This window comes from Balaenoptera musculus, chromosome 13, assembly GCF_009873245.2.
Source record: "Balaenoptera musculus isolate JJ_BM4_2016_0621 chromosome 13, mBalMus1.pri.v3, whole genome shotgun sequence".
Taxonomy (NCBI): Eukaryota; Metazoa; Chordata; class Mammalia; order Artiodactyla; family Balaenopteridae; genus Balaenoptera; species Balaenoptera musculus.
This window is the reverse complement of record NC_045797.1, coordinates 36,461,019-36,487,780: the sequence shown is the minus strand read 5'-3', so window position 1 is coordinate 36,487,780 and position 26,762 is coordinate 36,461,019. Positions and strand designations below refer to the sequence as shown.

Here is a 26,762-nt window from a genome sequence, read left to right as displayed (position 1 = left end):
GAATGCAAATCAGTGCACTCACTATGGAAAACAGTATGGAGGCTTCTCAAAAAATTAAAAATAGAACTATCATGTGATGCAGCAACTTCACCTCTGGGTACTTATCCAAAGAACATGAAAACACTAATTCAAAAAGATATAGGTACCATTATATCATGTTCATTGCAGAATCATCTACAATAGCCAAGATCTAAGTGTCCATCGATGGATGAATGGATAAAGAAGACGTGGTATGTATACACAATGTAATACTACTAAGCCATCAGAAGAATCAAATCCTACCATTTGTGACATCTTGAATGGACCTTGAGGGCATTATGCTAAGTGAAATAAGTCAGAGAAAGACAAATGCCATATGACTTCACTTATATGCAGAATCTTAAAAACAAACAAAACACAAGCTCACAGATACAGGGAACAGACTGGTTGCCAGAGTCAGGAGGGTGAAGGGGAAGGTGGGTGAAATGGGTGAAGGGGGTCAAAAGGTACAAACTTCCAGTTATAAAATAAACAAGTCATGGGGATGTCATGTACAGCATGGAGACTATAGTTAATAATAATGTATTGCATATTTGAAAGTTGCTAAGACAGTAAATATTAAAAGTTCTTATCGCAAGAAAAAATTCTGTAACCATGCATGGTGGTGGATGTTAACTAGACTTATCAAATCATTATGCTGTACACCAGAAACTAATATAATAAGTCAATTATACCTCAATTCAAAAAATACTTTAAATGTCAAGCATAATGAGAGCATGTAAGAGGGTTACTAACTTAGTCTAAATGGCAGGGAAGGCTTCTCTAGGTGACTTACTAAAGCTGTCCCCTAAAGAAGAAGTATGACTGCACACGGGTTCAAAGAGAAGAATGCCCCCAGCAGGGAGAATAGATAGGCCCTGCTGAAGATCCAGTTGGGGCAGAAGATCTTACTGCCCCCTGGGGCCTTTGTGCACTACTGTCTTTGGTCACAGCATTCATTTCCTTTTTTCTATCATATTTATACATATTTCAATATAATTTGGTTTCTTGATTATAAAAGTAATGTGTTCACTGTATAAAATTGAGAAAATAAGGAAAGAACAAAAAAGTTTAATTTCCTGTATTTCCATTCTTCGGAGACAGCTATTAATAACATTTTGTTGTCTCTCAGAGTTTTTCTCTGAATGTATATTTATTATTAAATAAAAGTCTTATGCTGAAAATGATGTTTAACATTTTTGGTTTTAAATTGTTTTAATTATTGGATAAATATAAAAGATTATATGTAATGTTTAAAAACAAAACACAAGAATATATGTAAAATTAAAAACATAAACAACAAATCTAAAAAAGAGATATAAGTTTCAGGTGTACAGCATTAAAATTCGACATCTTACACACTACAAAGTGATCACCACAAGTCTAGTTACCATACATCACCATACAGTTGCCCCTTTCAGCCATTTCACCCAACCCCTAATCCCCTTCCTCTCTGGTAACCACTAATCTGATCTCTGTATCTATGAGTTTGTTATTGTTTTATTTTGTTTATTCCTTTGTTATGTTTTTTAGGTTCCACATAGGAGTAAAAATTATAGGGTATTTGTCTTTTTCCATCTGATTTATTTCATTGAACAAAGTACCTGCAAGGTCCATCCATGTTGCTGCACAGGGCAAGATTTCATTCTTTTTTAGGGTATTATTCCATTGTATAAATATAACACATCATCTATATGCATTCATACATCGATGGACACTCAGGTTGTTTCCATGTCTTGGCTATGGTAAATAATGCTGCAATGAACATGGGGGTGCATATATCTTTTCAAATTACTGTTCTCATGTTCTTTGAATAAATACCCAGAAGTGGAATAGTTGGGTCATATGGTAGCTCTACTCTTAATTTTTTGAGGAATCTCCATATTTTTTTCCATAGTGGCTATACAAATTTATAGTTCCAACAACAGTGTGTAAGGGTTTCCTTTTCTCTACAGCCTCTCCAATAAATGTTATTTCTTGTTTTTTTGATAATAGCCATTTTAACAGGTGTGAGGTGGTATCTCATTGTGGTTTTGATTTGCATTTCCCTATTATTAGTGATGTTGAACATCTTTTCATGTGCCTGTTGGCCATCTGTATTTCTTCTTTGGAAAAATGTCTATTCTGATCCTCTGCCCATTTTTAATCAGTTTTTGTTGTTGTTGTTGTTGTTATTGAGTTTATATTTTGGACTTAGAAGATATATGATTGGCAAATGTCTTCTCCATTTTGTTGGTGGATTCCCTTGCTGTGCAGAAGCTTTCTAGTTTGATGTAGTCCCACTTGTTTATTTTTACTTTTGTTGCCTTTGCTTCTGATGTCAAAAATCATCTCTAAGATCGACGTCAAGGAGCCTACTACCTATGTTTTTTTCTAGGAATTTAAGATATCAGGTCTTACATTCAGCTCTTTAATCCATCTTCAGTTAATTTTTCTGTATGGTATAAGACAGTGGTCTAGTTTCATTCTTTTCCATGTGGCTATCCACTTTTCCCAACACAATTCATTGAAGAGACCATCCTTTCTCCACACTATGTTCTTTGCTCCTTTGTCATAAGTTAAATGTCCATTTATGTGTGGGTTTATTTCTGGTCTCTCAATTTTGTTCCATTGATTTGTGTGCCTGTTTTTGTGCCAGTACCATACCGTTTTGATTACCACAGCTTTGTAGTATAGTTTGAAATCAGGAAGTGTAGTACCTCCAGCTTTGTTACTGTTTCTTAAAATTGTTTTGACTACTCGGGATCTTTTGTGGTTCCATACAAAATTCAGAATTATTTGTTCTAGTTTTGCGAAATGTGCCATTGGAATTTTGGTAAGGATTACACTGAATCTATATAGGCATAACTCTTTTACTGCACTTCACTTTACTAAATTCATTTATTAGTTATACCATTTTTTTGGCAGAGTCTTTAGAGTTATCTCTATATAGTATCATGTCATCTGCAAATAGTGACAGTTTTATTTCTTCCTTTCTGATCTGGATACCTTTTTTTCTCCTCACCTAACTGCTATGGCTAGGATTTCCAATATTATGTTGAATAAAAGTGGTGAGAATAGACATCTTTGTCTTATTCCTGATCTTAAGGGAAAAGATTTCAGCTTTTCACCACTGATGTCAGCTTGGGTTTGTCATATATGGCCTTTATTATGTTGAGGTAAATTCTGCCTATACCAACTTTGCTGTAAGTTTTTAGCATAGATGGATGTTGAATTTTGTCAAAGATTTTTTTCTGCATCTATTGAGATAATTGTATGATTTTTATCCTTCATTTTGTTAATATGATATATCATGTTGATTGCTTTGTGGGTGATAAAACATTTTTGTATCCCTGAATCCCACTTGATCATGGTGCACAGTCCTTTTAATGTACTGTTGGATTTGGTTTACCAATATTCTGTTGAGGATTTTTACATGTATGTTCATCAAGAATTGGCCTGTAATTTTCTTTTTTGTATGGTGTCGTTGCCTGGTTTTGGTAGTATAAAATGTTTGGAATGTTTCCCTCCTCTTCAACTTTTTGGAATAGTTTGAGAAGAACAGGTATTAAATCTCTGTTTTGTAAAATTCACCAGAAAAGCTGTCTGGTCCTCTATTTTTGTTTGTTGGGAGGCTTTTGATTACTGTTTCAATGTCCTTACTAGTAATCAGTCTATACAGATTTTCTATTTCTTCATGATTCAGTCTGTAAAGATTGTATCTTTCTAGGAATTTATCTTCTATGCTGTCCAATTTGTTGGTGTATAATTGTTCACAGTAGTCTCTTATGATCCTTTGCATTTCTGTGGTATCAGCTGTAACTTTTCTTTCATTTCTGATTTTACTTGAGTCCTCTCTCTTTTCTCCTTGGTTATTCTAGCTAAAGGTTTGTTGGTTTTGTTTATCTTTTCAAAGAACCGGCTCTTAGTTTCACTTATCTTTACATTTTTTTTTTTTAGTCTCTATTTCATTTATTCCTGCTCTGATCTTCATTATTCCTTCCTTCTACTAATTGGGGCTTCATTTGTTCTTCTCTTTCTAGTTCCTTTAGGTGTAAAGTTAGATTGTTTATTTGGGATTTCTCTTGCTTTTTGAAGTAGGCCTATATTGCTATGACTTTCCCTCTTAGAACTCCTTTTGCTGCATCACATAGATTTTGATATGACATATTTCTGTTTTCATTTATATCTAGGTATTGTTTGATTTCTTTGATGACCCACTGGTTGCTCAGTAGCATGCTATTTAATATCCACCTTTTTATGTTTTTTCCTGACCTTTTCCTTGTGATTGATATCTAGTTTCATACCATTGTGGCCAAAGAAGATGTTTAATGTGATTTCAGTCTTCTTCAATTTACTGAGACTTGTGTTATGACCTAATAGTGATCTATCCTGGAGAATATTTCTATGTGTACTTAAGAAAAATGTGTATTCTGCTGATTTTGAATGGAATGTTCTATATTTATCTATTAAGTCAATCTGGACTAATGGGTCATTTAAGTCCAATATTTCTGTATTGATTTTCTGTCTGGATGATTTATTTGTTGATGTAAATGGGGTGTTAAAGTCCCCTAGTATTATTGTATTGCTTTCAATTTTTCTCTGTAAGTCTGTTATTATTTGCTTAATATATATTGGTACTCTGCTGTTGGGTGCAAATACATTTATAAATGTTAATATTTTCTTGCTGGATAGACCCCTTTATCATTATGTAATGCCCTTCTTTGTCTTTTATTACTGTCTCTGTTTTAAAGTCTATTTTGTCTGATATGAGTATAGCTAATCCAGCTTTCTTTTCACATCCATTTGCGTGGAATATCTTTTTCCATCTCTTCACTTTAGGTCTGTGTGTTTCAAGAATTACAAGAGAAGTAGTTCTCTTGTAGGTAACCAACAGATGGGTCTTCTTTTTTTATCCATTCAGCCACTTTTGATTGGCAAATTTAGTCCATTTGCATTTAAAGTAATAATTGGTAAGTATGTAATTGTTCCATTTTGTTGAATGTTTTCTGGCTATTTTTGAAGTTCTCTGTTCCTTTTTTCTTCTCTTTCTCTCTTCCCTTGTGCTTTAGTAGTTTTCTCTAACATTACATTTAGATTCCTTTCTCATTTTCTTTAGTGTAGTTACTATAATTTTTTCCTTGTAGTTACAGTGAGGTTCACATATAACATCCTATTTAAATAGTGGCCTGTTTTAAGTTGGTAACAACTTAAATTTGAACACATTCCAAAGTTTTATCTTTTTATCCCCCCAACATTTTATACTTTCATTGACACATTTTACATCTTTTATTTTATGCATCCCTTAACTAATTATTGTAATTTTAGTTAGTTTTACTTCATTTGTCTTTTAACCTGCATGCTTGCCTTATAAAAGTGGTTGATCCACTACCTTTATTATATAGTTACCTTTTCTAGTGAGATTTTTACTTTTGTATATTTTCTTATTATTAATTAGTACCATTTCTTTTCCTTTAAAATTAAAGAAGTCCTTTCAACATTTCCTGTAGGGCCAGTAACAGATTTCTTTAGTTTTTGCTTATCTGGGAAACTCTTCATCTCTCCTTCAATTATGAATGATAACCTCATTAGGTAGAGAATCCTTGGTTGGAAGTTTTTTTCCTTCAGCACTTTGAACGTGACATGCCACTCCCTTCTGGCCTGTCAAGTTTCTGCTGAAAATTTCTGCTCATAGCCTTTATGGGGTTTCCGTTGTACATAATTAGTTGTTTTTTTCTTGCTGCTTTCTGGATTCTCCCTTTACCCTTAACCTCTCCCATTTTAATTATAATGTGTCTTGGTGTGCATCTCTTTGGGTTCATCTTCTTCAGATTCTCTGGGCTTCCTGGACCTGTCTGTTTCCTTTCCCCAAATAGGGGAGTTTTCAGCCACTATTTCTTCAAATAATTTTTCTAGCCCTTGCTCTCTCTCTCCTCCTTCTGAGACCCCTATAGTCCAAATATTATTCTGCTTGATGTTGTACCAAAGGTCTCTTAAAGTATCTTCACTTTTTAAAATTTGTTTTTCATTTTGTTGCTCTGTGTGGGTGAGTTCCATTGTTCTGTTTTCTACCCCACTGATCCATTCTTCTACCTCATGCAGTCTGCTGTTGAACCCCTCTAGCATATTCTTTAGTTCAGTTATAACTTCTGTTTATTACTTTCTTATATTTCCTGTATCTTTGTTGAAGTTTTCACAGTGTTCATCCATTCTTCTCCAGAGCTCAGTGAGCATTTTTATAATCATTACTGTGAGTTCTTTATACACTAGATTGCTTATCTCCATTTTGCTTAGCTCTTTTTCTGAGGTTTTGTCATATTTTTCTGATTGGAATATATTTCTGTCTCGTTTGCCTAAGTCTCTGTGTTTATTTCTATGTGTTAAGTAAATCAGTTATTTTTCCCAGTCCTTTCTAAAGTCCTTTCTATTTCTCCCTCTCCTTTCTAAAAGGTTAGAGGGAATATTTCAAAATGGTGCTCACCTGCACTAGAACTATGAAGGTAGCCTGAAATTGCAAAAATGCTTTGGCCAGTGTCTCAGTTCCCAGGGAGTGTCTCAGTTGGTTCCTGCCTCTCTGGCAGATGCTTCAAGATTAGTAAGTGGGTCCCCTTCACCTATGGTCCATGTGCTTCTCAGTATGGTGTTTTTGTGCTGGTTTTCAGGTCAAGTGAGTTTGCATGCACACCCTTTAGGAGTGGGTTTTCTGTTCCCTACTGTTCTATAATTTTCCCAGACATATTCCCCATTGGTTTTCAAAGCCAGGTATTTTGGGCGCTTGTCTTTCTTGTGCAGGATCTAGGAGTTGGGATGCCTGACGTGGAACCTGAATCCCTCACAGCTCAGAGAAAAGATCCGTACCTTTTTATCCCTCCCAATTGTGGATTACTGTGGCTGGGATGTGGATTTTTCCCTTGGCAAGACTGTCTCTCTCTCTCCTACCTATCTCAATGCTGTCCTTTTACCTTTTGTTGTAGAGGCTCTATTCATCCATTTTCCATATGTAGTTAAATTTATTGTGCTCATGGGAAGAGGTGAGTTCAGGATCTTCCTGTGCTGCCATCTTGAACCCTCCCCCAAGGACATTATCTTTTACTTCCTCTGTGCCCTTTACTATTTTACTTCCACTCCCTTCCTTCTCAGAGCTATACTAAATTATGTAATCTAATTTTCTTTATAGTATTACCACATATATTTGTCTCCTGAAACAATACATTATTTAATTTAGCCTGCTGTTTTTGAACTTCCTCTGCATGCAATCATACTGTATGTACTCTTCTGCACTTACTTTTTAAACTTTTTGCCCTATATCATATTCCTGACATTCATCTATGTTGCTGCATGCAGCTGTAATTCATTCACTTTCACTGTTGCATACATTTATCCATTCTCCAGCTGATTGACATTTGGATGGTTTCTAGTTTCCTGCATTACAAACAGTACTATTACGAACATTTTTGTACGTCTCCTGGTGCAAAAGTTATCAAGGCTTTCACATATCTAGGAGTGGAATTACTGGTCAGTAGGCAACATACATCATCAACTATACTAGATGAGGCCAAATTGTTCCCTAAGAGGCAGGACCAATTCATACTTTTGCCAGCAGTGAAATAAGTTCATTTTCTTGGTTTTTTTTCTATTTTCCGACGCAATTTCTTTTACTCTTTTGAGTTAAAAAAGTTTTTTTCTGCTACTTATTTTTAATTTCCGCAAGATTAATATAGTTTTCAAATGTTTCCGAAACATCTATATTTGCTTTCTTGCTGTTCATATTTTAACGTGAGGCACTAGAGAGCTCAACATGAACAATGCTTGCCAACTGTTGGGCTTCACTGACCACTCAGGGACCAGGGTATTTTACTAGAGGACCACCTCAGAAATCAAGGTAGATAGGGCTTCTCTCTGGGGCCATGCAGTCTCTCCAGAGAGGAGCCCCTCAGCTTCTTCTTTCTTGGAAAGTGTACAGCTGCCTGTGACATTCTCAAATTAAGATTAATCTGATTCTAAAAGGATTAAGAGGCCCTCACCCATTAGTATGTAGGCTTTCACTTCATCCCAGTTTTCAGTTCAGCACCTCTCCCGTCTTCTTGCACTACAGCTAGTTTTGAACCTCCCTAAATTAAGTATTTCCACAGTATGAGAAGTATCTCACTGCTTCGTACATAGATTTTCAACTCCCTTTCTTATCACCCCATGCCACAACCCTACCCTTCCACAGTAACTGACTCCTCAAATATCTGTACCTCTCTAGAGTTTTGAGACCCAAATTGGTTGTCAGTGGAATTCTCCGTAGACAATTGATATTCAGATTTTTAACCTTTGGTAACTTCTCTGTCCCTTCCAAAAACTATTCAACAGAAATTGTTTCCTCTCCTAGTCTCTCAGTCCTTGTGGGTTTATACCCTTTTTTTAAAAAAAAAAACATCTTTATTGGAGTATAATTGTTTTACAATGTTGTGTTAGTTTCTGCTATATAACAAAGTGAATCAGCTTTATGTATACATATATCCCCATATCCCCTCCCTCTTGCGTCTCCCTCCCACCATCCCTACCGCACCCCTCTAGGTGGTCATAAAGCACCAAGCTGCTCTCCCTGTGCTATGCAGCTGTTTCCAACTAGCAATCTATTTACATTTTGTAGTGTATATATGTAGATGCTACTCTCTCACTTCGTCCCAGCTTACCATTCTCCCTCCCTGTGTCCTCAAGCCCATTCTCTACATCTGCGCCTTTATTCCTGTCCTGCCCCTAGGTTCATCAGAACCTTTTTCTTTTTTAGATTCCATCTACATTTGTTAGCAAACGGTATTTATTTTTCTCTCTCTGACTTACTTCACTCTATATGACAGACTCTAGGTCCATCCACCTCACTACAAATAGCTCAATTTCGTTTCTTTTCATGGCTGAGTAATATTCCGTTGTATATATGTACCACATCTTCTTTATCCATTGATCTGTAGATGGACACTTAGGTTGCTTCCATGTCCTGGCTATTGTAAATAGTGTTGCAATGAACATTGTGGTACATGATTTTTTGAATTATGGTTTTCTCAGGGTATATGGCCAGTAGTGGGATTGCTGGGTCATATGGTAGTTCTATTTTTAGTTGCTTAAGGAACTTGCATACTGTTTTCCATTGTGGCTGTATCAATTTACATTCCCACCACCAGTGCAAGAGGGTTCCCTTTTTTCCACACCCTGTCCAGCATTTATTGTTTGTAGATTTTTTGATGGTGGCCATACTGAACGGTATGAGGTGAAACCGCACTGTAGTTTTGATTTGCATTCCTCTAATGATTACCGATGTTGAGCAACCTTTCATGTGTTTGTTAGCAATCAGTATACCTTCTTTGGAGAAATGTCTACTTAGATCTTCTGCCCATTTTTGCACTGGGTTGTTTGTATTTTTGATGTTGAGCTGCATGAGCTGCTTGCATATTTTGGAGATTAAGCCTTTGCCAGCTGCTTCGTTTGCAAATATTTTCTCCTATTCTGAGGGTTGTTTTTCGTCTTGTTTATGGTTTCCTTTGCTGTGCAAAAGCTTTGAGTTTCACTAGGTCCCATTTGATTATTTTTGTTTTTATTTCCATTTCTCTAGGAGGTGGGTCAAAAAGGATCTTGCTGTGATTTATTTCATAGAGTGTTCTGCCTATGTATTCCTCTAAGAGTTTGATAGTGTCTGGCCTTACATTTAGGTCTTTAATCGATTTTATTTTTGTGTATGATGTTAGGAAGTGTTCTAATTCCATTCTTTTAGATGTAGCTGTCCTGTTTTCCCAGCACCACTTATTGAAGAGGCTGTCGTTTCTCCATTGTATATTCTTGCCTCTTTTATCAAAGATAAGGTGACCATATGTGCATGGGTTTATCTCTAGGTTTTCTATCCTGCTCCTATGATCTATTATTTCTGTTTTTGTGTCAGTGCCATACTGTCTTGATTACTGTAGCTTTGTAGTATAGTCTGAAGTCAGGAAGCCTGAAGTCAGGGAGCCTGATTGCTCCATTTTTCTTTCTCAAGATTGCTTTGGCTATTCAGGGTCTTTTGTGTTTCCATACAAATTGTGAAATTTCTTCTAGTTCTGTGGAAAATACCATTGGTAGTTTGATAGGGATTGCATTGAATCTGCAGATTGCTTTGGGTAATACAGTCATTTTCACAATGTTGATTCTTCCAATCCAAGAACATGGTATATCTCTCCATCTGTTTGTATCATCTTTAATTTCTTTCACCAGTGTCTTACAGTTTTCTGCATACAGATCTTTTGTCTCCTTAGGTAGGTTTACTCCTAGGTATTTTATTCTTTTTGTTGCAATGGTAAATGGGTGTGTTTCTTTAATTTCTCTTTCAGATTTTTCATCATTAGTGTATAGGAATGCAAGAGACTTCTGTGCATTAATTTTGTATCCTGCTACTTTACCAAATTCATTGACTAGCTCTAGCAGTTTTCTGGTACCATCTTTAGGATTTTCTATGTATACTATCACATCATTTGCAAACAGTGACAGTTTTATTTCTCTTCTGATTTCATTTCCTTTTATTTCTTTTTCTTCTCCGACTGCTGTGGCTAAAACTTCCAGAACTACGTTGAATAATAGTGGCGACAGTGGGCAGTCTTGTCTTTTTCCTGATCTTAAAGGAAATGGTTTCAGTTTTTCAGCATTGAGAACAATGTCGGCTGTGGGTTTGTCATATATGGTCTTTATTATGTTGAGGTAGGTTCCCTCTATGCCTACTTTCTGGAGAGTTTTTATCATAAATGGGTGTTGAATTCTGTCGAAAACTTTTTCTGCATCTATTGAGATTATCATGTGGTTTTTATCTTTCAGTTTGTTAATATGGTGTATCACATGGATTGATTTGCGTATATTGAAGAATCCTTGCATTCCTGGGATAAACCCCACTTGATCATGGTATATGATCCTTTTAGTGTGCTGTTGGATTCTGTTTGCTAGTATTTTGTTGAGGATGTTTGCATCTATGTTCATCGGTGATACTGGCCTGTAGTTTTCTTTTTTTGTGACATCTTTGTCTGGTTTTGGTACCAGGGTGATGGTGGCCTCGTAGAATGAGTTTGGGAGTATTCCTCCCTCTGCTATATTTTGGAAGAGTTTGAGAAGGATAGGTGTTAGCTCTTCTCTAAATGTTTGATAGAATACGCCTGTGAAGCCATCTGGTCCTGGGCTTTTGTTTGTTGGAAGATTTTTAATCACAGTTTCAATTTCACTGCTTGTGATTGGTCTGTTTATATTTTCTGTTTCTTCCTGGTTCAGTCTTGGAAGGTTGTGCTTTTCTAAGAATTTGTCCATTTCTTTCAGGTTGTCCGTTTTACTGGCATATAGTTGCTTGTAGTAATCTCTCATGATCCTTTGTATTTCTGCAGTGTCAGCTATTACTTCTCCTTTTCATTTCTAATTCTGTTGATTTGAGTCTTCTCCCTTTTTTTCTTGATGAGTCTGGCTAATGGTTTATCAATTTTGTTTATCTTCTCAAAGAAACAGCTTTTACCTTTATTGATCTTTGCTATCATTTCTTTCATTTCTTTTTAATTTATTTCTGATCTGATCTTTATGATTTCTTTCCTTCTACTATCTTTGGGTCTTTTTTTCTTCTTTCTGTAATTGCTTTAGGTATAAGGTTAGGTTGTTTATTTGAGATTTTTGTTTCTTGCAGTAGAATTGTATTGCTATAAACTTCCCTCTTAAAACTGCTTTTGCTGTGTCCCATAGGTTTTGGGTCGTTGTGTTTTCATTGTCATTTGTTTCTAGGTATTTTTTGATTTCCTCTTTGATTCTTTCAGTGATCTCTTGGTTATTTAGTAGCGTATTGTTTATCCTCCATTTGTTTGTATTTCTTACAGTTTCCTCTCTGTAATCGATATCTAGTCTCATAGCACTGTGGTCAGAAAAGATACTTGATACGATTTCACTTTTCTTAAATTTACCAAGGCTTGATTTGTGACCCAAGATATGATCTATCCTAGAGAATGTTCCATGAGCACTTGAGAATAAACTGTACTCTGTTGTTTTTGGAGGTAATGTCCTATAAATATCAATTAAGTCTATGTTGTCTAAAGTGTCATTTAAAGCTTGTGTTTCCTTATTTATTTTAATTCTGGATGATCTGTCCATTGGTGAAAGTGGGGTGTTAAAGTCCCCTACTATTATTGTGTTACTGTTGTTTTCCCCTTTTATGGATGTTAGCATTTGCCTTATGTACTGAGGTGCTCCTATATTGGGTGCATAAATATTTACAACTGTTATATCTTCTTCTTGGATTGATCCTTTGATCATTATGTAGTGCCCTTCTTTGTCGCTTGTAATAGTCTTTATTTTAAAGTCTATTTTGTCTGATACGAGAATTGCTCCTCCAGCTTTCTTTTGATTTCCATTTGCATGGAGTATCTTTTTCCATCCCCTCACTTTCAGTCTGTATGTGGCCCTGGGTCTGAAGTGGGTCTCTTGTAGACAGCATATATACGGGTGTTGTTTTTATACCCATTCAGCCAGTCTGTGTCTTTTGGTAGGAGCATTTAATCCATTTACATTTAAGGTAGTTATCAATATGTATGTTCCTATTATCATTTTCTTAATTGTTTTGGGTTTGTTTTTGTAGGTCTTTTCCTTCTCCTGTGTTTCCTGCCTAGAGAAGTTTCTTTAGCATTTGTTGTAAAGCTGGTTTGGTGGTGCTGAATTCTCTTTACTTTTGCTTGTCTGTAAAGCTTTTGATTTCTCTGGCAAATCTGAATGAGGTCCTTGCTGGGTAATCTTGGTTGAAGATTCTTCCCTTTCATCACTTTAAATATGTCCTGCCACCACCTTCTGGCTTGCAGAGTTTCTGCTGAAAGACCAGCTGTTAACCTTATGGGGATTCCCTTGTATGTTATTTGTTGTTTTTCCCTTGATGCTTTTAATATTTTTTCTTTGTATTTAATTTTTGATAGTTTGATTAATATGTCTTGATGTGTTTCTCCTTGGATTTATCCTGTATGGGACTCTCTGAGCTTCCTGGACTTGACTATTTCCTTTCACATGTTGGGGAAGTTTTCAACCATAATCTCCTCAAATATTTTCTCAGACCCTTTCTTTTTCTCTTATTCTTCTGGGACCCCTATAATTCAAATGTCGGTGGGTTTAATGCTGTCTCTGAGGTCTGTTGTCCCAGAGGTCTCTGAGACTGTCCTCAATTCTTTTCATTCTTTTTTCTTTAGTCTACTCTGTGGCAGTTATTTCCACTATTTTATCTTCCAGGTCACTTATCCGTTCTTCTGCCTCAGTTATTCTGCTATTGATTCCTTCTAGAGAATTTTTAATTTCATTTATTGTGTTGTTCATCATTGTTTGTTTGCTCTTTAGTTCTTCTAGGTCCTTGTTAAACGTTTCTTACATTTTCTCCATTTTATTTCCAAGATTTTGGATCATCTTTACTTTCATTACTCTGAATTGTTTTTCAGGTAGACTGCCTATTTCCCCTTCATTTGTTTGGTCTGGTGCGTTTCTACCTTTCTCCTTCATCTGCTGCACATTTCTCTGTCTTCTCGTTTTGTTTAACTTACTTTGTTTAGGGTCTCCTTTTCTCAGGCTGCAGGTTCATAGTTCCCGTCATTTTTGGTGTGTGCTCCCAGTGGGTGAGGTTGGTTCAGTGGGTTGTGTAGGCTTCCTGGTGGAGGGGACTGGTGTCTGTCTTCTGGTGGATGAGGCTGGATCTTGTCTTTCTGGTGGGCAGGGCTGCATCTGGTGGTGTGTTGTGGGGTGTCTGTGAACTTACTATGATTTTAGGCTGCCTCTCTGCTAATGGGTGGGGTTGTGTTCCTGTCTTGCTAGTTGTTTGGCATGGGGCATCCAGCACTGGAGCTTGCTGGCCGTTGGGTGGAGCTGGGTCTTAGTGTTGCAACGGAGATCTCTGGGAGAGCTCTTGCCGACTGATATTACATGGGGCCGGGAGGTCTCTGGTTGTCCAATGTCCTGAACTCGGCTCTCCTACCTCAGAGGCTCAGGCCTGACACCAGGCCAGAGCACGAAGACCCTGTCAGCCACACGGCTGCTAGTTTTGGAGGGTCTCCTGCAGAGGCGGGTCACAGCTGTGGCTCACTGCAGGGACGAGGACACTGTCAGCAGAAGTTCTGGGAAGTACTCCTTGGCATGAGCCCTCCTGAAGTCTGCCATTATCCCGACCAAAAAGCCTGCAGGCTCCAGTGCTCTATACCTTTTTTTTTTTTTTTTTTAACAGCAGTTTCTCCTGTTCTTCAACTCCTTCTTATAGCTACTTTATTTATTTATTTATTTATTTTTGGCTGTGTTGGGTCTTCGGTTCGTGCGAGGGCTTTCTCTAGTTATGGCAAGCGGGGGCCACTCTTCATCGCGGTGCGGGGACCATTCTTCATCGCGGTGCGCGGGCCTTTCACTATCGCGGCCCCTCCCGTTGCGGGGCACAGGCTCCAGACGCGCAGGCTCAGTAGTTGTGGCTCATGGTCCCAGCTGCTCCGTGGCATGTGGGATCTTCCCAGACCAGGGCTCAAACCCGTGTCCCCTGCATTAGCAGGCAGATTCTCAACCACTGCGCCACCAGGGAAGCCCTATACCTTTTTAATAGTAATTCATTAACTCTCATTTTAGAAGAATCAGGGAAGGAAGCAAATGGGTGTTAAGTCCACCCTGTTTAACTTCAAATTCTATCCTTATGCATTTTAAGCAAGCTAAACTTAATGAAATTATAATGACATCATCTGTAATTATATATTTGATATAAAGAAATAATGCTTTGCAAGGTAAACCATTTTCTTAGTAATGATGCTAAAGACATGTAAATAAATCTGTCCTCCTAAATACAAGAGTTGCTTTAAATACTCAGAAAGGAAAAGATTCTTTTAAAAGATGTTTCCTAATGATACATACTTTATCCTGAAATACTAATAAACATTGTTAAAACAAATTTATATTACTCTCTTCTCCCAAAAATGTGATATTCAAAAAACATGAATAGGGCTTCCCTGGTGGCGCAGTGGTTGAGAATCTGCCTGTCAATGCAGGGGACACGGGTTCGAGCCCTGGTCTGGGAAGATTCCACATGCCACGGAGGAACTGGGCCCGTGAGCCACAACTACTGAGCCTGCGTGTCTGGAGCCTGTGCTCTGCAACAAGAGAGGCCGCGATAGTGAGAGGTCCATGCACCACGATGAAGAGTGGCCCCCACTCGCCGCAACTAGAGAAAGCCCTCGCACAGAAACGAAGACCCAACACAGCCAAAAATAAATAAATATATTTTTTTTTTAAAAAATGAATAGAATTGTACCTCTTAGCTGTATGTTTGAAATATTACTTTAATATCAAATAGAAATGCATTTACCATTAGCAAGCCTGCAAATATTTATGAATATAAATCAGTTATTATGAACAAACCTAGGAAAAAATGGAACATTTGTGTATCTTAAGAGGAAACAGATATTAGGCCAATAAAATTAATGTTCAAAGCAGAAAATGTAATTCAAGTTGAAAAAAAATAAGCAGAGTTAACTAAAAGAAATTACTATACACTAGCCAATTTTTCATTAAGTATAAAGAAAATAATGCAATTCCAGCTGGAGAATCTAGGCTCTAACCTTTGCTAGTACTTATTTATATTGTTGTAACTTATATTTGAAAAATATTGAAATTAATCCAGAGCTTATTTACCCCCAATGTGTAAGGTATTCTTCAAAGACCACAGGTGCAGTTCAGTCAAGCAGAAAGACATCTGATGGCAGAAGGAATCTCTGTCCTGTTTAAAAAGATAATTAAGAAGAGGTGCCAATTAATTATCTTCTATTGCCAATAAAACCAAGATCCCTTAGAAATAAAAAAAAGAATCACTTGCCGCTACTGATATTTGAGATACAGTTCATTAGAATAAACACACTTTAATGTATCCTTAGTTATCTACCCAGAAATGAACTCTAGAAAAAGGAAAAAAAGCACTTCTTTTCCTAGATTTAGTATGTCATCACATTGAGAAATGTAGTAAGAAGAATATATATATTTGGGTTTCCAATAATATACGTTTGATTTTTAAGGCTCTGGGTATATTTAGAATTATTTAGCATTTAAGCATTTTTAAAAAATATTTTTAAGGAAAAGAAACATCTGTTATGTAGTTAGTAAGTACAAACACATTTTGTAGTCTATCTTTAATATACAGAGCAAATATTCACAATCTCCCACATACTAACAGGCTAATTAAAGTGGAATTTTAAAGGTAAATGATATATAGTTATTATTATAGGAAACATATTTACTTAGAAGTAAACTGTGTGAAACCACATTAGCATTCAGATTAGTTTGTTAATCTGCATGTCGTGATAGATCCAGAGAGTCTACTCTACCTGCGTTAAAAAAAAGAGAGAGCAATAATGTACATCTTATATTTTCTCCCAGCTTTAACAGCAGGGGCTAGTGATGGATATTATTAACACTTTCTTTTATTATTTCCAACAAACTTCTGAATAACAAAAAACGCTTGAAAAATATTTTAAGACATCTTTCATATGGAGGAAGAAGCGCTCAGCTTCTTTAACATTCGGAGTGACTAAAAATATCTTCCCATACTATTCATATGGGTGATAATCCAAAATAATTTTAGACATAATACAAATTTTGTTGGTCCTTCCTTCACCTTTACATTTGACCTCAATGCACTTACAATCATCAAGAATCAGATGCATGTTCAACTAATGAGACACAGTGTACTAATTATTGAGATGGCAGAGTGAACAATTTCACAGCATAAAAGAAGGGCTCAACCCTGCTTGGAATAGCAGGGCTCTGAGAAAGCTACAGACAAGTTGTAAAATGTCAGCAGGACCTCAAAGAAGCATAGGACTTCACCAGTTAAATGATGATGATAAAAATGAGGATGATAACAACAGATAATACTTACTACGCACCTACACTGTGACACGCATTCTTCTAAAATTTTATATGTATTAACTCAATCCTTATAGCTACTCTTTGAAGTAGTACCATTACTCCTATAATGAGGAAACCAAGGTATAGAAAAGACATATAACCAGCAGGTAGTGGAGGCAGGCTTTGAATCTGAACAAATCTGAAATCTCTGGTTTCAGAGTCTGTGCTGGCAACCACAGCACACTTACTGATTTGGGGTATACAGAGGTGTAGGGAGGGTGTACACAGCAGTTTGAGTAAAAGGTCAGTGGTAGGTCAAGATGCCTGGTGGAAAATGATAGAAAAATGAAGTTGAAAAGGGTAGCAAAAAACAGGCTATAATAAATAGTAAATTTTGGACTGATCTGAATTCACTCTCTTCCTTGTACTAAAGTGCCTTAAAAGGTTAGAGATGAAACAAAGGACTCTTCGACCTCCATATGTGCCCTCCTCTAATCAGAAGCTGGCTGTCACTGTATATAGAAATGGGGTAGAAGAGCTTGTGGGCTCATTACTACGAAGGATGCAATTCCTTACTAGTAGGCAGTAGAGAAAAAGGGATATTAAGCTAAGTTGTATTTTTCAATTCAACTGAGTATTATCTTTCAGAGTTGTCACTTGCGAGTGACTCTAGTGAGGCTACCATTACTCAAAATATTTTCAAAGCTGTGTTCTTTGGAATTGCTTTCAGTTAGTTTCATGAGACTTATTCAGAATTATTACTTTATAGTTGTACTTTTTTTTTAAATTAAAATACTTACTGTATTACAACATGTAAACGGCGGCCTAGTCATTTGGATGGGTGAGCTCTGTAATGTTTGTTTAAAGAATCAGTTAATAAATTAAATAAATTTTGTATTTATTAAGCTTAATGTGTGGATTCTAGACTCTAACTGCCTGGCTTCTTATTCTAACGTCTCAGCTTACTCACTCTGCACAAATTACTTAACTTTTCTAAGTTCCCCCAGCCATAAAATGGGTATAATAAAGTACTTACCTCAAGACTATTTTGAGGGTACCTTTATTCAATTACCTTATTATTGCTGCTGTTTTTGCTACTGCTATTACTCAAATGTCTAGCACTACACAAATTTATATGAAAAAACAAAAGAAGTATTAAATATGATCTCACCTTGTATAGAGAGAAATGAATGGATGACTAAGTATTTACAATAGTGGTTTTATGAAGGAAAAATATCTGTACGTGGAGAAATTTCTACGCCAGAGGAAGTACGGATTTAGGACACGCAAATGCATTAATACTTCACTAGGAATAGAGAAGAAAGGATGTGATAAAACAGGTGCCTACTTATTCTGACACTGAGCATTAAAAGTCACAACTTCTAGACAGTATTAGAAAATAAAAACTCACATTCTTCAATTTAGTGTTGATTCAGATACCAATAATTAGAACTTATGACAATTCGGACAAAGGCAAGGCTGAAGTTTACCTGTTAGTAGCTACATAATAAGGTTTCATCATGCAAATTAGAGAAAAAATTTTATAGCCAAAGCCAGAAGGCCACATTTTTACTTACATATCAAAAGAAAACTGCACTTGAAATGTTATTTTTCAGTTTAAGTCAATTAATAATAAAGAATTTGTCAAAACATTCCCCTGATAACAGAAATGGAGAGTGGATCATAGCTTCTTTTTAATCCATGCTGGCTATTATTTATAAGAGGCAGAGAAGCTTTTAAGTTGAAAACCAATAGGTCTACTGTGTATCTTTACAAAGTTTGAAAATCCCAAGCTACTCAGAAATTATGGAGTTTGGAGGAGAATAAGCAAACTGACGTCTGTGGAGAGTGTCAAATGTCAAGTACAAAGCCCTTGACCCTTTGCACTTGGACATAACGGTAAATTCTGACAAGAGTACAGTGTAGAGTCTATGATCTGGACTTGAAAACAGGACTCATTTGTAGTTTCATTGGTGGGGCGGTGGTGGGGGGGGGACTGAGAAAAATGCACGTGCTAGTTCTAAAAATGCCCTGATGTATATAAACAACGCTGCTCTAGTTTCCCACTAAATAAAAAAATAACAGGAGGAAAAGAAGAGAAACATTCTGCTCTATAAAGGACTCCTGCAGCCCCTGGAATATTTGGTTTAAGGGTCGTGAAGTAGCCATTGGGGTTGGTGCCCAGTAGAACGTAAGCAGGACTGGTAGCCCTTCGCATTAATGTACTCAGGGTGGTGGTATCCAGACAAAGTGGGATCCACACCCAGCAAAAGTAGACACGGCGGCAGCAATAACGAGTTGATGGAGCAGGTCTAGCAAGTGAGGCAAGTGAGAAGGAAATGGCCAGTGTCCATTAGTAAATGATTCGACTTATTTATGAACACATGTGACAACTCCTGCAGGCTCCCCAAAATATGTGTGATTAAGGAGGAGGCTTTGCAGGGTCATGCATTAGCAGGCAGGCAAAAGATAGTCAAATGTGGGTTATTCATCCTTCTTTTCCTCTGGACTTCAAGTATCTGCTAATAAGACGATATAAAGTTAAAAAGAATTAATGGAGTAAATTTTTTAACATTTGTAAAAATCTGTAATTACTAGATGGACATGGTGGGAGGGGACCAAATCAATAACCTTTTTAGTCCTCAAAATGTCTTGCCATCTTTTACACTGTGCAGGTTTTTGAAAGACACAGACCTTTGAAGGCCTTGCATCTTACTCAAGAATGCCACCAGTTAAAAAGAATGCTGTAATTTCCTTGTTTGAAATATCTGCCCGAAGGAAGCAGTCAAGACTGAGCTCGTATTATTCAAATATTGTATTAATGCATAAATAGTTGTTTTGAAGGAGGAAAGAAAAGAATTTCAGTAGAATTCTGGATTCTGCATTTTGGGAGGGGGCGTGGGCAGGGATTAAAAAGGTAGTGAAATAGTGCCTACCAAAGTGGAGAAATATGCCCCACTCAGTGCCCTTGTGCATTTCTCTGGGGATAAAACCCAATACACATGACTTAGAACTAGACCAAAACTAGTTACATAGGGCAAAAATGAATAAAAAATGCATGACTAAAAAATACAGCAAACTTTAATATTGAATAGGAAAAAGAATTAGCCAAATGAAAAGAACAGCAGAAGGGAAAACTTAAACAAAAAATTACCCTTAATTTTCATTTATTTTAAAATACCTTTTTACCTTTTTCAATTTTCTGTTTAATTTTATAAGGCAGTTGATGACAGTCTCAGATGTGTCAGAAGGCCATTCTAAATCCAAATGCCCAGTCTCCATGAGAGAATAAGGAGCACGATTTAAACTGAGCTTGATCTAAATCTTAATTGTTCTCGTGTAGGGGGGAGAATCTATGATAGCCCAAATTTTGAGGACAGAGAAATGAGAGGATCTTAGCCTTTCTCACTTTCTAGTTACATCCTCAAAAGCTTTAAAATCTTCCTTCTAAAACAGATTACATTATAATAAATATTTATTTGCCTTAAGATTAATTGTTTACCATAATTAATTTACCATATAGGTAAATTTTAAGAAAGTATCACGGAAAATAGAAACCATTGCACTAAGATGCTGTGACTTTTTTATACTTTTGATAACATTATTTTGGAAAATAAAAACTTTTAGAGGTAAAGATTATGTGCCACTAAATAAATCTTCAGAATATTTGTCTTCCCTGGTTTCTGAAGTCAGCTATTTTGACTGCTTTGGAAAGGAGAGGAAGCCTGAGGGCAAATAAAACCCTAATGTAAAACATGATGGGATAGAAAAATTAACTAAGAGAAGACGACATTGCTGTAGTTTAATAAAGATGAATGATACCATGGTGCCAATGAGACATTTAAAATGAAATGTGTATTAGCAAAATACCTCAAAGAGCCTAAGGAAATATTTCTTGGGCATAAAGTTAGAACATATACTTGCTATTTAATATCAATAGACTTTCTGAGGATTATCTATCTATTTACCAATTTAAAATGTACAAAATTAAAGACAACTAAATAGCACAAATTTAAAATAAACCACTAGTTGTATTAGGTGTTCTAGTCATCATTAGGTAATTTCAAAATTACCTAAAATACAGTGTATTCCCCCACAATCCCTTGTCTAATGCTATCTACATAAAATTACATTAATTACCTGTTAAGATATGCATGAACATATTTAATCAATGTCACATTATCAGAAATAAAGATTTTTGAAATATTCAACACTAAATCAAACAATCATGCAATGATAAAGTTTGTGTAAAAGGGCAGAGGAGTCTCAAAGAGACCTCAAGCTTAGATTGAACATACTCTAACAAAAGACTAGATTAGTAGGTACACTGGGGTCATTTGTACCTCAGAGTCCTATGATATCTAATTATTAATTAAATATCACAAATACTTTGAGCACCTTAGGTGTTTGACATTTTACTGAGTCACAGATACAGGATTTATAAATCAGGGTCTCTATTATCAAATAGCTAAAATCTAGTATAGCAGATAAAATAATCACAAAAACAATATGAAGTTTGTGATAAGTGCAAATTTAGCAACATAAGCAAAGGGCTGTGGGTGTTCAGTAGATGTTCTAGTTTGATAATAAAGAAATTTTCTTATAAAGTAGAGGACATTGAAGAATTCTGATTTTGATAAAGGGAGAGAGAGAAAAAGGAGGGAACAATATACAAAAACATAAGTTAGACAGAAAGATGCAAGGCATATTTAAGAGGTAGTAAGCAATTGGTTTGGTGCACAAATAGAAGAGATAAATCAGGGCCATACTAAGTAAGTCTTTAAATGCCAAACTTAGGAATTAGGACTTTATATCTTGTTAGGTGGCTACTGAGAAATTATGAATAGTTTCTGATCTGGTAAGGTATTTGAGAAACGGTAATCAACAGATCACAATTGTTGTTGGAAGATTAACTTTGTGCATGGGAATATTGGAGGGATTTTTTTATACAAGTGATCTGTTAGAAAGGTAATAAAGTAACAGGCAACACCAATATTTAGCAACAAGGACTTAAATTGGGATGGTGGAAGTTGGAATGTAAAAAAAGAATCAGATTCATTTGAATAAAGTATCAAAGGCATATGGGAACTGATGAATTGTGGAAATGAAGAAGAAGGAAGAATCCGGAGTGACCACCATGAGATAGGGATCTGTACAGACATGACCCTTGCCTTGAACATGGCTCTACTGAGCCAACATGCCTCCATCATCATGTGCCAGTAAAAGAGTACCAGCGCATTCTGTTCACAACGACTGACTCAACTACTCAACCAACAACCTCAATTTTCCTAGCCACTGACCTGGCCACTCGGTCTCCTGTTATACTTTAGTCTTGCCTTTCAGTTTGTAATCTGGCTCTTCATCTTCCTTAGACTGTAATTCAGCTTCTTCACCCTGGCAAAGGACTCAAATACCACTGTTCTGGCCACACCTGGTTCCCAGGAACCCCTTACCCAGACCTGTTCCCACCTGGTTTATCCTAGTTTCAAGGGCAGGACTTGGATTGAAACATACATAGAAACAGGTCAGTCTAGAAGAGGAGCAAGTTTTGTTGTCAATAAACTGAATTTCAGACACAGTGGGAGTTCAAGTTATAAGGGTTGATATGAGTAGAAATGTCTAGCTGATAGCTAGAAATATAGAAAGGGGGTCTGAACTATATAAAAACTATTTTGGAATTTTCTAAATAGAAAGTAAAGCTAAAGCTACTGAAAAAGATCCCAGAAGAAAAATAAAGTCAAGGATAGATATTTCGGTAATTCTCCAACAAGGAGACAATGGAAAAGACAGATTAAGCCAATATAGTGCCAGAAAAGGCATGGAGGAGAAAATGGTGTGTGTTTTTAAGTGGTTATATAGTGATCAAACTTGTTGTTTCTGAATTTTAATATAGAGATGATCTCATCATGGTTTAATGAGAAATAGCGTTTTATCAAGGACACAAAGATTAAGTCTTCTAAAGAAGGTGTGATTCTATTGCTCTAAATGCTGGGCTCTGAACCCAAATGCCTTAATTCTAACCAGGCTGTAACAAACTTACCCCGAATCATTCAATCTCTCTGCCTCAATTTCCCCACTAACAAAAACAGGGATAATGATATTGACCTACATTTCTAAGACTGCTGTAAGGATTAATTAATGCTGTATAATGTTCTGAAGATGAAAAGCGCTGAAAATTATTAGTGGGCATTACATAACTAATTGCCTATAACACTGAAAATGTTATCCTTAAATTTTACTCAAACAATAGTTATCAAATAAATGTCCTAGCTTCCTTAGTGACATTTATCTTCAAATGTTATTAAATTATTTTAAATATATCTAGATCTTTTCTATGCTATATCATGTTATCTCATAGCATATAAAGATCTAGATCACTTCAGAAGTCTAGAACACCTTTACAACCTAAATATTAAACGTAAATATTCAGAACATATTTATCTGATAATGAGCACCCACTGTAATTAGTCAATAAATGCTAAAAGGTAATAAATACTTCAACTTACAAAACTTTAGATTTAACAAATAACACTAAGCAGTGAAATGGTAGGAGCAAAATGCAAAAGTAATACATGCTTATTGTTTAAAAAAATGCAAACAATACTGAAGTATTTGATGTTAAAACAAATGTGTTCCCTTCCCAGAGGCCCTCCCCGCTCTGAAGGGAGCCACTACACAACATGGCAGGTGGCCTTCCAGAACTTCTTGAGGTACTTACAGTATGTCCACACCCACATTGACTTGTTTTGTGTTTTAGTAAAGACAGGATTTTACTCAACAATTGGCTTTTTTTTTCACTGAATACGACAGCATGGATACCCTTGTTAGCATATAAAGATTTACCTCATTGTTTTTAATAGCTACCAGATGTTCCATTGTATACTGATCATAATTTACTTAACCATTCCCTTAATGAACACAATTGTTTCTTCTTTTCATCTTACAAATAATAATACTATGAAAATATACATGCACACCTTACATTTTAATAGGTACTGCCAAACAGGCCACCAAGATGACAGTACCAATTTACATGTCCACCAATAACATGACTACCCTTTTCCCTATGTCCTCAGTAACATGGAACATTAACAAAGTTTTAAATTTTTGCCAATCTGGTAGGTGAAAAATGGATTCTTGTAGTTTTAAGTTTCATTTTTCCATTCATTAAAGGGATCAAACATCATTTCATGTATTTTTTTTAACAATCTTGTTTCTTCTATAAATTACCTGTTCCTAGCTTTTGCCCATCTTTCTATTGAGTTCTCTGTCCCATTCTCTGTGCATTAATATTAAACCTTGGTTACATACATTAGACATATTTAATTCTTTTAAAAATTTTTCATCAACTTTATACATGAAGAAAATAAGAGAACACAGAATTCACATTTTTTTAAAACTGGGCGTAACACCACAGAAAACTCTCTGAACTCAATTCAGCTAGTGCTGTGCAGAGTGTCATGGCCAGGGTGATTCTTCATAGCTGCTAACAATTGGTCAGGTGATGTTATTTCTAGATGACGCAAATGGCAATAGATTCCTGTTTCAAGAGAAACTGTGCATCATACTTTCTTAAAGAGGTTAGAAGAAATTCTACGCCTAGAAAGAATAGTAGGAGTCTCCTCATTTTCCCAAAATAAATTATGGCAAAAATCTTTATAAATCTCCTGTTATACTTAAATTTGGAAAATATTTCTCTAGAGCATTGTTCAAACTGTTTAATTCACTTAGGTAAACAGATCATGTCAATTTAACATTTTCTGTACTGCAAGCAGTTTTGACATTTGGACAGTTCATCAATGGCTTCCTCATTGTGGCCTGCTTCCTCCTCTTCTTTCTACTCATTACATGCAACAAATTAAATTTCACTAATATTTAAAGATCAGTGTTGACCTTTGCATAGCCATTTTCTAGGTTCCTGTTAATACAAACATCTTGTTTGCTGATGCTCATTTCAAATATTTTGCTGCACATAATTTTCCATTATTCCAAAGAGACTGGTATCTAGTTGAAGTGCATTTTTTCCACAATTTGCAAAATAATCACAATGGCTTATATCAGGCATTTTAGGGAAAAATGTATGCTTGCATAAGCAAATAATAACAACAACCATAAAATAATCTTTGCTCACCACCACCTCCAACATATGTACCCACTTTCTGATCTGCAAAAATATGGACTTATTCTTCTTTTAAGGATGTATCTCAACTACAACAATACAGAGACAGGGAAAACAGAAATGTGAGAAATGTGATCATGATAAGTAATTCTAGATTGTAATTCCATAAATATAGTTTTATGCTACATTTGAATATATAGAAAGAAATGCAACTTTGAAGAGAAAATACACTGAATTTCAAGAATAATTCTTACAAAGATGAGTTAAAGACAAGAGAACACTGAAATGCTCTTATCTAAACCAATGTTAACTGCTGAAATAATTTGTCAGTTTAGAGTTACTGTTTAAAAAAGCATATAAATCAAACACTATTGCAAAGTGAGCAAGAATGAAAAAAGAGATCCTTTCTCTTCAAACAGGAAAGACAGTGAAAAATCCTGAAGTGGCCCGCAGCTATATCACCTTAACCTTGTCAGATTTCACTTGTCAACACTTTGATGACAGATTGCCACCCGCTCCTCTAAAAAACAAATCGTAGTAACTGATGAAAGAGATGGCTTCTTATAAAAAGTGGAATATTATCTCATGCAACTTGATAGCTATATACTTTAAAATCTTTTTTTTTCCCAAAAGAGACTTGAAAAACATTTTCTGTGGCTTTTATGAAAACTGAGAAGCTAGAGAACCCTCCCAATGTGGGGAACTAAATGGTGATTTAAAATACCTACTAAATGCACTTTATATTCACTATTTCATTTAATTCTCACAGTAACTCCCTGAAATTGCATACTAAATTGTGTGTGTGTTTGTGTACATAAAAGTATTTTTATGAGCAGGGAATAGCAGTTTTTCCAAGGAGTCCATTTACACACCCCTGTCCTCCATCAACTCTGATGAACTCTAAACCTCTTAATTTACAGATATGGAAACTGAGGTGTAGGGTGGTAAAGTAATTTGCACAAGCTCAGTCCGCTTGCTAGAACAGGACTAGAATTCCTGTCCATGATATCTGTGTGGTGCTCATTCTACTTTACCTCCCTTTGGCTAATGCTGTGCTAAATAGAGCCTTTTAGTTAAGCTTCTGCTTAAGCACCTGAGACAGGTGTCAATTTAGGCTTGTATAATTAATCCATGGCGAAAGATATACATAGATGGAAACTATTTTCTGGCCAAATTTACTTTAATTTATTTTTCTTAAGAAAGCCCTTGAGGGAAGTTACTTGAATGACTATTTAAGGATTATTTTTAATTAGTATATCAGTAGCTCATAAGTAAACTGATGTACCTAAAACATGATTATATAATTGGTATTTCTTAGGCACTAAAGAATATTCACACTATTTGCTTAGCAAACTTCATAGATAATATAAAAATAAGCTCCAACATGAAATAGTAATGCTTTATGGATGAGTGCTAAATAAATTAACATCTTCTTTTTAAGTTACTATATCAGAGAAGCTTTATTTCTATTTTGACTTCCCTTATTTGGTAGCGGCTCTCACTAAGTTGTCAGGCCCTCACTCTCTATGACAAGTTCTTAATAAAATGTAAACAAGCCCTAAATGCTCACAGTTTATAAGAGTTTTGTGGTGAATCTTTTTATATTGTGATTGGATCTTCCTTCATACTCTTTCTTCTCTGATTGGTTATTTTTCACCTTTAGTAATAGTATATCATAGCATTATTACTTATATAATATTTTTAGTATTTTGTTTCACTGGTTGAATGGAGAACCAAAGTAGTTCATTCACGAAAGAACAGCCTTTTCTTA

General features: G+C 35.8%; 1 protein-coding gene across 1 annotated transcript in view; it reads right to left on the bottom strand.

Moving 5' to 3' along the window:
- Window positions 1-26,762, bottom strand: part of LOC118906362 (WD repeat containing planar cell polarity effector) — a 409,302-nt gene that overhangs the window by 301,556 nt on the left and 80,984 nt on the right. The window contains exon 3 of the mRNA XM_036873828.1: window positions 15,664-15,748. Within this exon, the coding sequence (XP_036729723.1) occupies window positions 15,664-15,748 (85 nt within the window). The remainder of the gene's footprint in view (window positions 1-15,663; window positions 15,749-26,762) is intronic.